The sequence below is a fragment of the Chiloscyllium plagiosum genome, chromosome 22 (genome assembly GCF_004010195.1).
Source record: "Chiloscyllium plagiosum isolate BGI_BamShark_2017 chromosome 22, ASM401019v2, whole genome shotgun sequence".
Classification (NCBI taxonomy): domain Eukaryota; kingdom Metazoa; phylum Chordata; class Chondrichthyes; order Orectolobiformes; family Hemiscylliidae; genus Chiloscyllium; species Chiloscyllium plagiosum.
This window is the reverse complement of record NC_057731.1, coordinates 13402683-13416479: the sequence shown is the minus strand read 5'-3', so window position 1 is coordinate 13416479 and position 13797 is coordinate 13402683. Positions and strand designations below refer to the sequence as shown.

Here is a 13797-nt window from a genome sequence, read left to right as displayed (position 1 = left end):
TCAAACTTGATTGGAATTTGGTATTTTTCGGGATAAAGTTTGAACTGATTGGCCTAATTCGAATCTGTTCTTTGTCGTTTCCAGGCAACCAGCTACTCCAGTAGCTGGAACACCTGTACTGGTGTCTTCTTGAGAACACTTAATGCTGTCACTGCTAGCTTTTAACTCTCTTAAAAGGTATAGTTCACCCACATCTTCATAACATCTCCTCCCCCTTAAGAAAAATGAACCATCATCTATTTTTTAAATACATTACCCTAGCATACAGAAAACTTTAACATAAGTTCACTGTAACTTCTTCCCAAATACCTGTGTAACATTAAATAAAGACAAATCTCATCTAAACACTATCAGTTAAATCCACAATAATGCATCTGAGATTACATTCTTCTGTCCTGCAACATGTGTGATTTTTTAAATTAAAAGTCCTTAACATAACATTCCAACAAAATATCTCTCATTCTTACCTTTAAAACGTTTTAAGAATGTAAATGGATTGTGGTCAGTGTACACAACTATCTCTGACACCTTGTTCATGAAATACACATTAAAATGTTGTAAGGTCGGTACCAAACTCAATAGATTCTTTTCGATTGTGGAGTGTTTCCTCTGGTGGATATTGATCTTCTTGGAAAAGTAACCATCTGGCAGTTCAATCCCATCCTCCTCTTCCGGTAAGAGAACAGCTCCAACTCCAATGTCACTAGCATCTATGGTGACTTTCAAAGGTTTTGAAAGGTTTGGTGTAGCTAAAACTGGTTTGGTGGTTAATATCAATTTCAAATGGTCGAATGCTTCCTGACATGGTTCTGTCTGCAGCAACTTTGTGTTCTTCTTCAGCAAATCAGTTAACAGTGCCACTACACTGCTGAAGTTTAAAACAAACTTCTGATTGAATCCGCTGAATCCTAAGAATTGAAGCACCTCTTTCTTTGAGGTTGGTCATGGAAATTCCTCTATGGCCTTCGTCTTTGCATTCCATTGGGTCAGCCTTCCATGACCGATATTATGTCCCAAGAACATCTCCTCTGCTTTCGCGAATTCAGTTTTATTTAGGTTTATCACTAGTTTTGCTTCTCAGAATTATTCAAAGAGCTGTACCATGTGATCTTTCCAGGACTTACTTAAAATCACTACATTGTCCAAATAAACTGGCCAGTTTGTTAACCCAGCCACAACTCTGTTCATGAGTCTTTGGAATGTGGCACGTGTGTTCTTCATTCCAAAGGGCATCACTTTAAACTGATATAGCCCATTTGTGGTTACAAACGCAGGAATTTGTTTCACCATCTCTGATAAAGGTGCCTGCCAGTAACCACACATTAAGTCTAACTTAGTGATGTAACTGGCTTGTCAGACTTTCTCGATACAGTCCTCCAATCTAGGAATTGGATATGAGTCCAATTTTGTAACTGTGTTGATCTTCCGATAAGGCACGCAGAATCTTTGAGTCCTGTCCAGTTTGTGAACTAAGGTCATTGGCAAATTCCAGTCGCTCTGGCTTGATTCAATGATGTCCTCATTGAGCATGGCCTTCACCACCATCTGGACCGGTCTGGCTTTGAAAGGATTAAGCTGATAGGTGTGTTTTGTCGGAGCAGTATCCCCTATATCTGCTTCATGTGCAATAGCATTAATCCTTACTTATGTCCTTGTACTGTAGTAACAAGTCTTCCAACTCTGTTCTATGTTCCTGAGATACATAGCTTACTAACCAATCCTCCTACTCAAGGACTTTTTCATTTTTTAATCTATTTTGAGGGATCTCAAAATCCATATCATCTGGAAATTGATTCCTCACTCTGCGGGGCAGTAACGAACATCTGTTTCTCCATAACATAATATGGTTTCAACAGGTTCACATGACATACTCGATACCTTTTTTTAATTTGGCATCTTTACTAAATAGTTCACCTGAATCAACTCTACTCCATTTGATAGGGACCTAAACCTGGCTTTGAAGGGGTCTCCTATCACTGGTAACAGTACTAACACGTTATCCCCTCTGGGAAATCATCAGCGTCTCAGAGCTTTTATCTGCTACCAGTTTCATTCTATTACTGTGCCTTCTTTAGGTGCTGTTTAGCTAACTCACCTCCTCGATTTAATTTCTCCCTCACCTGCGATACATAATCTAAGTGTGAGATCTCTGACTTTGGTCCTGTCAATTTTTCTTTAATTAATTTTAAAGACCTCTCATTTCATGACCGAATATTAATTCAAAGGGAATAAACTGCCCTATTAGAGATTCGTTGGGGCATCTCTAATGGTAAACAATATGAATGGGTTACCTTTTATCTCAATCATTCGGGTAATCCTGACAGTATGCACTCAACACGGTCTTCAAGGTCTGATGTCACCTTTCTAAAGCTCCCTGGGATTCAGGCTGATATGCACTGGATTTAAGGTGCTGTATACCTAAGTTATCTATAACCTCTTTAAACAGCCCAGCAGTAAAAATTAACCCTTGCGTAGCCCATACCGTGTGAAGAAAGTCACTAACTCCTCTACCACCTTTTTTGCCTTGATACTCCATAATTAAATTGCCTCTGGTAGGCGTGTCCATTATGGTTAACCAGTACTGGTTCCCACTTTTATTTCTTGGGAGGGGATGCACATAATCAATTATAACCATGTGAAAGGATCTTCAAATGCAGGAATTGGCAGAAAGGTGCTGGTTTTCTTACTGCCTGTGGCTTGCCTACCATTTGGAATGTATGACATGTATGGCAAAAGTTAACCACATCCTTGTGCATTCCAGGCCAATAAAACGTTTTTGTACCCTTGCCTGAATCTTTCGTACCCCTATGTGACCACCTACAGTTCATGTGCTACCCATAACGCTTCCTGTCTGGCTGCTACCGGCAACACAATCTGGTGCACTACGGCCCATTTCTCTTCTGCACTAACCTGCCATGGTCTCCATTTCCGCCTTGGCATTCTATCTTTCAGATAATAACCGTCCGGAATATTCTCTGCCTCATTTTCAGAGTATGCATTCACATATATTTCTTTTATCATCTTGTCTTGCTGGTTTAGCTTCTTTTACCACATCTTTTCCCATAGCACCTTTCTTTAACGACCTGCACTGTCTCTTTACATGACCCACCTTCTAGCAGTGAAAGCACCTTTTCCCAGTGCCTTTCTGAAACCACTGGAACTGTAATTTTCTGTGTCCCACTCCATTACAGTGAAAACACCTGAGGCCTTTCACCTCCTGTTCACCCTCTTGGGCTTCTTTAACCTGTGGTAAAAATCTTACCAGTGCTGTATACTCTTGGTTTAGTAGTGTAGAATCTCCCCTTCTCCCAAACTCTATCCCTCGCAGGACGAAGTTCTGGTTGGAAGTTTGTCTTATGCACCAACTTGTATTCATCTGCAAATTCTGCTGTCCTTCTCACTTCCTGAACTTTCTGTTCCTCCATGTGAATTCTTATCATCTCTGGAAGTGAGTTTTTAAACTCCTCCAGCAGAATAATCTCTCTTCGAGCCTCAAAATTCTAAGCTATTTTCAAAGCACGTACCCGTTGATCAAAATGACTGTTTGTTTAATTCTTTCAAACTCAACATAAGTCTCTCCCTGGTTCCTCCTTTGTGTTTCTGAACCGCTGTCTATGTGCTTCTGCTACCAATTCATAAGCACTTAAAATAGCCTGTTTAACTTCTTCATAATCTCTTGACACCTCATCTGACAACGTGGCAAATACCTCACTAGCTCTGCCTACCAGTTTAGTCTGAAATAACATTACCCATAAATCCTCAGACCACTCCAACTGCCTAGCCAATTTTTTCAAATAAAATCAACATCTTTCTCATCAAAATGTGGCAGAGCTTTGACATATATATCACTACCTACTCTTTTAATCTCCAACCTGTTAACTTGACTTTGCTGACAAAGTCTCAACTTCTCAAGTTCAAATTGTCTCTCTTTTTGTCTCTCCTTTTCTTTTCTCTCTCTTTGCTCAGCTAAGAACCTTCTCTCCTTCTTTTTCTCCTCTCTCTCTTTCTCTTTTTCTCTCCCTTTCTTTATCTTCTAACTCCATTTTCCTCAATTGTAATTTAAGGTTTTCTACCTCCACTGCACATTTTTGTTTCTCAGATACACCTAAGTATTTGAGTAATTCTCTTCCAATTTCAGCTTTACTTTTGTCCTTGGATAAACCCAAATCTAACTTATTTGCTAATTCTAAAAGTACAGCCTTTTTCTTTCCTTCTAAACTTTCTTGGCAAATTTGAGAATCGTCTTAAAATCCCAGAACCTCTTTAGCCGTTTTAAGAGCCATTTCTCTCACTTTTAATTTAGTGAACCACAAGTCACCAAAATTAAACAAATTGTCTCACCTACATTTTTTTTTTAAAAGGTCGAGGACACTAACCTGCAAGTGTTTAGATCTGCTGGGATTTTTCATATCCCCAAATCTATTCAAATCTGGCTAAACCAGTTCAAATCCCGGACCTGAGCCCCCATGTTAACGACATGGTGTAAACTGTCCTACTTAATTTAAAACCAGCAACACAGAAAAGATTTAACCCGTGCAGTAATCTATAAAAATTCGAGTGGCCAAGAGCTATTTGCAGTGAAAATAAACAACTTTATTTCTTAAAGCATAACAAAGAATAATTAACTAACAATTATTTATAATTCCTTACTCTAACCTACTTGTTACCTTCTATACTAGTCTGATAAAACTCCCAATTAAGATTTACAAAACAAAACTTCCTATCTCAAAACCAGGCAACTGTCAGTTCTTCTACATGGATCATGCTGTGTCGTCTTTTCTTGGGGATTCTGTGTCACAGGTTACTGTTCGATAAAAGTACTTTTAAGAGAGCTATTTTTCAGGCAGTCTGTTTACATGCTGGGGCTTGGCAGTTCTCTCAACTGTTCAATTTTTCCCCAGACTCTTATCCCAGAGCATCAGATTGTGTCATTGGCTTTTAAGATTGAATTGAGTATGTTGTCAATATACTCAATTCAAACTTGATTGGAATTTGGTTTTTTTTGGGGTATAATTTGAACTGATTGGCCTAATTCGAATCTGTGTTTTGTCGTTTCCAGGCAACCAGCTACTCCACTAGCTGGAGCACGTGTTACATTGTGTCTTATTGAGAACACTTGATGTCACTGTTAGCTTTTAATTCTCTTAAAATGTATAGTTCACCCACATCTTCACAATAAAAGTGGGAGCTAAATTAAGGGGCAGAATCTTATCTCGTCATCCTGTTGTCTTAGGTTGTCAATATTCTGAGCAGTAACTAAGTTGAGCAAGCAACGAAGATGCCTGCAGCAGCTTGAGTCCCGATCACGTGGCATTTAAGTTGGATGCCTGCATGTGAGAGCATTGTTGCCATTACTCTATCATGACAAAACTGTCAAGAGGGGATCGTGGGCTGTGGAAGCTAAGTCATTGAGTAAATTTGAGAGAGATTGATGGATTTCTAGTTACTAATGACATCAAGAGATATGGGAATATGGTGCTGAGGTGGCTGATCAGTAATGACTGAGAATGGCAGAACAAGCACAAGTGGCTGAATAGCTTACTCTTACGTTCCTAATAGTATCTCAATGAAAGTTTGAAAACCTGAGTTTTACTCTGGAAAAAAGGCACCATATAGCACAGTGTTCTAGAATCAAATCCATAATTATGATGAGCACTGCTTGCATGATTTGTCTTTTTGGAAATCCAATTTGAAGATGCTGTGAATCAAGTTCGAATCAGTCTTGACATATATTCTCAGTGCTTTGAGCTTCTTTACAGTGTTGCCTTGTAGCATGGAGATCAAGCAGCATTGTACAGGGCTATCAAAGTGCAGGGACAGACATCTTGGACGCAGTCTTCTGTTTGTCCACAGCTGGTGGTGTTTATAGAAATGTATTTGAACAGTTACATCATAACTTGTGATTTATCATTTTAGCCCAGGCCTTTAAAAAATTTAGTACATTTTTAGAACTCACAGGCCTTCTTCGATTATACAATAAACTTGTAGAAAATAGCATGCATGTTGAAAATATATGTTGAAGACAATAATCTTTTCAAAATTTGTAAGATGGTAGTATGTTGATTTTAGAGCTTCTGGGATATGGTCCTTTGTCTCTTTGTATTGTGGTCAGTATGATTCCACTTTAAAGTCTTTGACCTCAGAATTATGCAGCATGAAGATTAGATTAGATTCCCTACAGTGTGGAAATAGGCCCTTTGGCCCAACCAGTCCACACCGACCCTTCAAAGAGTAACCCACCCAGACCCATTTCCCTCTGACGAATGCACCTAACACTATGGGGCAATTTAGTATGGCCAATTCATCTTTGGACTGTGGGAGGAAACCGGAACACCGGGAGGAAACCCACGCAGCCACGGGGAGAATGTGCAAACTCCACACAGTCGCCTGAGGCTGAAATCGCACCTAGGACCCTGGTGCTGAGAGGCAGCAGTACTAACCACTGAGGCACCGTGCCACCCAATGCTTAACATGTTTCAGGTATTCCGTAGCCCAGTGTTTTAATGAAGGTATGAAACCATTTTAAATCAAACTTTTAACATGTATAGTGAAACAACAGACCAAGAAACTTGACACACATACATCACCTACTCCAGTACTAATCTCTGCACAGTGTCCATTACTGAGGAAGGGACAATGGAAATTTGGGCGAAGATTTGTAGCTGGGATGCTCGTTGAGAATTCCCAGCTCGGCGAACAGGACAATGAAAATGTGTTTCACTGTTTTCCAAATAGGGGTGCAAGACATGACATTGTTTTCATGGATGGACAGAAGGAGAAGATGCCAGTCCCAGTGAAATAAGGCAAACTGCCCTAACTTAAATTTAAAATAATTCAATAACATTTGTTAATAACTTCTAAAAACTGAAAGTTACTTAAACTGGAGATTACTTCTTTATACTCTCTCATAAGAATAGGTCTCACCCTTAAGTTATGGTGCAATGAATTGGAGACTGGCTGGGAAGATTGACTAACCTTAGATACATCCAGAGTCAGGTAATTAGCAGTTAGCTATAGGACCAAGCAAAGCAATGTCCTTCCAACATTTAGATGTAATTTTCTAGCATGTATTAGGAATAGAAACTTTTTTTTTTAAAGCCTCACCTGCACATCATGACATTGAATACAATTGTTGCCTTCTTACCATTCCATCAGTTGAAAACTGACTCTGAGGTGGAGTAAAGGATCTTGTAGGTCTATTTAGCTCGAGATTCCATAATATAACTATTCAGTAGAAATTTTTCAAAATTAATCCTGTTTTTAGTCCTAATTTTTTTATTTCTTTGCTTGATTGCAGAACATCAACAGGGTAGTGTTCGTTGGAAACTTCCTGAGAATCAATATGGTCTCCATGAAATTACTGGCTTATGCTATGGATTATTGGTCCAATGGGCAATTGAAAGCCTTATTCTTGGAACATGAAGTGAGTGTCAGCTTTTATTGTAGAAACGGCTTCAGTTTAGCTGAATTGATTAAAGCCAGAGCAAGATTTGAATGTACAGAATTTAACCATCTAATTGAATTCATTCAACCAAGTTGTAGACAATCAACATGGATTAATGAAGGTGCATTATCCTACTTCTAGGCCAGAAGATCCAGATTCAAGTTCTATCTACCAAGGGAGTGTATCATCATATGTTCAAGCAGTTTGTTTTTGTAAAGAAACTAAGACCATGAAATCTCATACCACGGAGGACACCTAGTGTAAATCTATTAACTTAGGCTATAGTTACTCAATTGGGCTCGGATGGCACAGTGGTATTGTCTATGTGAGCCAGGTACTTAGGCTCAAAACCCAACTGCTGTGTGTAATAATATTTCTGGACAGGTTAAATAAAAAATACCTAGGATCTGTCAATTTGCTAGAGTGGAGTTGCATTTATCAAATATGCAAATGAATTGAGTACTATTGTTGAAGAAGGACAAGTGCAGCAAGGTCATTGTTATTATCTTAAAAAGATATTCTTTCCCAGCATATGTGTGTCATTGGTTAGACTGCCATTTATTGCCCACCCCAGTACTGTTTGATAAGTGGTGAGCCAACATCTTGAGCCATTGCAGTCCATGTGTTTGGTGTACGAACACCCACAAGCACTGCTAGGAAAGAGGTTCCAGGGTTTTGTCTCAGCAACAGTGAAGGATCAATGAGATCATTCCAAGTTAGGAAGTTATGACTTGAAGGGATTTTGCAGGTGGAGGTTATTGTAATTGGCCAGTTCTCTGTAATGTCATGGTGCCATGCTATTGCACCAGTAGATGGAGCCATAAGTATAATGTGTGACAAAGTGGGATCTGTGGAAAGCCGCATAAAATTACAAATCCCCTTCTACCAGACTCTAAACAGTAAACCAGATTCTGGATTAGTGGTGCTCTGTTTGTTATTTCTAGAAAACTAACATAAGTGACTTTGCACAACCAAGATGCCTAAATGCTGATTGTCTGAATGAAAACAAAATGTACAAAAGCAAAGACCCATATGTTGAAGTAACTGGTGAACTTGGTGAAAGTAGCTCATTATGTTGATGAAAATGTTGGAAACTCTGAGAAAGCTGAAAAGCTAAAAGTGGATATATGAATATGAGGAAGGAGGAAAAAGATGCTTTTGGAAATTGAAGATTGAATTGTCTACGTACAGGCATATGGAAGAGGAACAGGAATTTTCCACTTAACAACTAGACCCTGCTCCACCATTCAACAAGATAACGACTGAAATGATTACTCCACATTTCTGCCTTCTCATGATAACCTTTCACCTCCTTGCTTATCAAGAATGTATTCACTCTTGCTACTGCTTTTTGAGGAGGGGTTCAAAGACTTTCGATTCTGGAAAAAAAATTCCTAAATAGATGACCTTTTTTAAAACCCTTAGTTCTAGATTCATCCACAGGAGGAAACATCCTTTCCACGTGTATCTTGTCTAAGTCCCTCAGGATCCTGCTTGTTTTAATTAAGTTTCTTCTTGATCTCCTAAACTCCCACGATTTTAAAGTGTGGCATATCCAATCTTTCCTCCTAAAATAACCTGCCTATTCCAGGTGATATACTCTAGTGAGTTTTCTCCAGTATCTCTCAATGCGTTTATATTCTTCCCTCTATCCCCAGAGTCAACCTAATGAGTGTTCTCTGGACTGCCTCCAATCCCTAGCCACATCTAGGATTCTGCGAACTGTTTTGATCCCCTGATCGAAGAAAAGTATCCTAATTGTGGTTAACTACTGGGATTGGAGGTAGTCCAGAGTGTGTTCATTAGGTTGATCCTGAATATGAGAGTTTGAGTAGTTGAACCTGTATTCCTTGGAGTTTAGAACAGTAATGGAACGATATTATTGAATCATAAAATATTCTTTAGGAGCTTGACAGTATAGATATAGCAAAATTGTTTCCATTATGTGTGCGTGTCTAGCACCAGAGGGCATAATCTCAGAGTAAGGCATCGCCCATTTAAGACATGAGGAACTTGCTTTGTGAAAGTCATGAAACTGTGGAATTCTTTCCCACAGAGGAATGTCGAAACTGGGTCATTAAGTATATTTGAGACTGAGAGAGACAGACTTTTAATATATAAGTGAATCAAGGGTTACAAGACAAAGGCGCGAAAGTGGAATTGTGGATTGTCGGATCACCCATGGACTCATTGGAACAGACTTGATTGGCCGAATGACTTTGTTCTGATGCTACTACTTGCATTAAAGTCACTATTTTACCAAACCACCTCCTTACATTTCTTCTTGTGATGTACCCACTAACCATGCACATGCAGGTCCGGGCTGAAATATTATAAAAGTTTCTATTGGATGTTGGAAATAATCTAGGGTAGAGAGCTAGCTAAACACACCAATGATAGTACCACTAGGTGTAGGATCTGGTTACTGTGCCCAGGATGATATATTGGGCTATCTGGATTTCCAAGGTGAGATTCCTCTTCCTATCTATCATATTGTCAGCAGTAAGCCCTACAAGGTCCAACGGTAGCCCCAGCACCAGCAATCCTTCTCTCACTCATTTCACACCGTCAACGGGCAAAGTAGCCTTGCAAATGGTCACATCCCACAGACTGCAAGCTTGTTGGGAAATTCTCTTTCTGTTTTCTGTCTATTTAACAGGTTTTGGCTCAGTGCTCTTTAATGGAAAGCAGTAATGCAACCAAAAAAAACAGTTACACAGATTAACTCCTGTATATGCCATAGATATATTTAATATGTTTGCAGATCTATTTATATAGATTTTGAATATGAATGCAATATTGCCAAAATTGTTTCCTACTTAATCTAAATAAACTCTGTTGAAGTACAAATCACACCATGTGGTGAAATATAGGATTATTGGAATTCTTCTCACCCAACAGATTGAGAGCATGTGACAACCTCTACTAGTTTCACAGAACTGAAAAGGACAGAAGCCCACAAAGGCATTCAGTATGTAATTGCTTGTTGGTGGAATAGTAAAGTGTGTTTCTGACATAAGGAGAGTATCAAAATTATTTTCAAATAGGAAGGGAAGGAGGGAAAAAAAGGGCAATATTAAAAATTATTTCAGTACTTTTAATCTCACTGGTTGAGGTATGTTATATCTATGCTGTCTAAAGTTATTCCACTGTAATTTGTTTTATTGAATAATTGTGCCTTTAAAATATAATTCGAGGAGAAGCCACTGACAGTCCAATCAAATCTGTTCCTCTTCATCTTTAGGGTTATTTTGGAGCTGTTGGTGCATTGCTGGAATTACTCAAGATGACAGATGCATCCTGAGTTGCTGAGTCGGACACAGGAGTTGACAAAGAGGACATGTATTTTTAAAAGCTACTATCCAGAAATTAGTGCCAGAATGGAACTTGTCTAACGAAACAATTAACTATTTAGTTTTCATATCAGGTTAAGTATAAATTGCTTGCTTTACAGCAGCTACTGTTGTACTGCACTGAAACTCATTTCGAAGGGAAGTTGAGTAATCTATTGTATGTACTGTATATATTTTAAACAATGTGCAAAATAGCCAAAACCAACTGGTTTATTGTATTAATATTTGGAGATAATTTCTGTATAAATGTGAACCGTTCTTAATTTTCTCTCCTGGGAAGTACTTGCCTTGTGAATGATCATACTGTAATGATTTAAGTATTATTTATAAATCACCTGGGAATTGTTTTGCCATTTTTCATTTGAAACTACAAAGCTGAAGATGAACCTGTTATTTGTGTAGTGTTGATTTTGTTGCCTTTGTAAAACTGTCCTGCATATTTATAAAAAAAAAATGACCTTTCTTTGAAAATGCACAAGTAGTGACCATGGCAGATGTGCTGATCAGACATTCAACTTGAAAGCCTATGCTTTCTTGATGTTCTAATATCTTTTAGATGTAAGTGCTTATCCAGTCGCAACAAGAAGCTTTTTCATGTAAACACTGTCTTGGCCACACAAGTGAAGGTACCTTTCCACTAATGTGGAAATTTTGGATAATTTGTTCTTCTATTTTTAAGAAAAGCCACTACTTAAGAACTACTGTGTGATGGAAAATCCATCAAACTACACAAAGCTTTATACTGTGGCAGTTCATTGTCTGATCTTTCAAAACTGTATTTAAAAAGAACTGCTGTCATTGTACCGTGCATTTTGAGATAGGTGCCTCAAGTTAATACTAAATATCTGAAGTGTGCAGTATAATGACTGAATATAACCACAAAAATAGGAAAACCTAATGTAGGTGTTTGTGGTTTAAGAATTGGCTTTCTCATGGAATATATTTCACATTCCATTGATATCATGATATTTCTGACATATTGACTTCAGTTTTGAGGACCTTTTTTTAAAAAAAAAATTGATTGCATGAGATGTCCTTCTTTCTGAATTTCATGATGGCAGGAGTTGATTGACTCTAATATTGTAATGAATTTTAATTGGAATGGTCTACCCCTTCCTCTGCATAACAGATTTTAACTAAACTCTTCACTTTTCGATTTGTGTACATTGATCTATTGTTTAACTGCAATCTTGAGCTATAAATGCTATTGTAACTAGTCATTCTATCTACATTTTATTCTGTTTTACATGTATATCTGAAGAAAAGACTGACTAAGAACACTGTAAATCAGCGTTGTCACATTTTTATAGCAAATTATAAAGATTTGCTATGTGTCTGTGGCTAGGAGCCAAGGTTGTATGCAGTTCATTCTCTGGATGTGTTCTTTCTGCTTTTGCCTCCCAGATATATCACCAGTCCAATCTGCAAATTTATCTTGGCTAGATGCCTTTAGCAATCAACTCCATCTAGTTCTAGTACAGAGGGAGTATGCACTCCACATCTGACGCAGAGGGATGTGTGCTCCACCCTAATTTGGTCATTCATGGAGACTGGTTTCACATGTTTTTCAGTGAACTAATTCAGTACACCATCAGCATTTACCTTATTGAACACAAAAGAGTGAGCACCCCAAGAAGAGCTGAAATATATAAGGTTACTGATTTATCGTTTCTTTTATTTGTGAAAAGTCACAGTTGGTTATTGAGCATTGAAGAATGCCATTCGATCCATGTTTCAATGAATATATATTGCCTATCCCTAGTTGCCCTATTGGAGGTAGTGATAAGCCTACTTCTGCAGGCTCAGTGGGTGGAGATAGGTCCACAGTGCTGTTAAGTAGGAATTTTGATCCTGTAACTATGAAAAGATGACAATATATTCCCAGTTGGGTTGAAGTGGAATTTGAAAGTGATGGCATTCTGTGCTTGTTCTACGCATTGAGGTTTTAGGTTGGAAGCATTAAGTTGCTGCATACAACTTGTAGATGGTACATGGGAGTGCCACACTGCATCACTGCTGGTGGGAGTGAAGTTTAAAGTGTTGGTGGGGTGCCAATCAGCTTGGTAGTTTAGCTTTGGATGATTTCAAAATTCTTGGGTGTTGGAAGGCATTCATCCAGGCAAATCGAACGTATTCTGTCACATTCCTGATTTGTGCCTTTAGATGGTGCAGACATTTTAGGGAGTCAGGAGGTGAGTTAGTTGCTGTAGAAGTCCTCTTGCAACTACAGTATTTGCATATCTGGCCTATTTCACTTTCTGGTCAATGGTTAAGCCCTCAGGATATTGATGGGGGGGTTTGGTGATGGTAATTGTCAAATTGGCATTGCATGCATGCAGGCATGGGCTGCTTCATTATCTGAGAAGCTGAAAGCGAAACTGAACATTGCAGTCATCAGCTGACAAAATCTGAAATGATAACACTAATTGAAATACTTTAATGGTATGTGATATTGGTTCTTAGCCTGTTATATGTCGTTCTTAGTCTATTTTAATCTGTAAAATTGAGTTGTAAACTGTTTTAATCCAATTGGGACAGTCGACAAAATTTACATCTTAAAATAAAGACTTGAAGTATGTCTGATTTCACATGGTATTTTATTTTGCTTGAAATTCAGTTTATTATAGACCTCACAAGTTATTCAGACACTGGAATAGATTTTGGGAGATTGTTGATTCATTATCAACATGGCACGTTGTGTAACTGATGACAGTTTGTGTGTTGAAATACATTAATAGATGAATGATAACTGAAAGGATACAATGACCAACATGTTGCACTAAAAAAGATTTACTGACTAAAATAGTTTGAGCATTCTTGTGGCAACCCTTTGCAACTAGCTACTTAATCATAAAAATAACATTATTGAATTTCCACAGATTGGCCAAGAATCCTCTGATATTTGTGGGAGCAGGGGTCGGCCATTTAGCCTCACAAGGCCTATTATTCACTCTGGTCCATAAGACCATAAGACATAGGAGTGGAAGTAAGGCCATTCGG

The 13797-nt window shown here is 38.3% G+C and overlaps 1 protein-coding gene across 1 annotated transcript in view; it reads left to right on the top strand.

The window, feature by feature from the left end:
* Nucleotides 1-13380, top strand: part of LOC122561380 (pantothenate kinase 1-like) — a 70480-nt gene extending 57100 nt beyond the window's left edge. Inside the window, exons 5-6 of the mRNA XM_043713143.1 lie at nt 7294-7423; nt 10689-13380. Of these exons, the coding sequence (XP_043569078.1) occupies nt 7294-7423; nt 10689-10748 (190 nt within the window). The 3' untranslated portion in view covers nt 10749-13380. The remainder of the gene's footprint in view (nt 1-7293; nt 7424-10688) is intronic.
* The last annotated feature ends 417 nt before the right edge of the window (nt 13381-13797 follow it).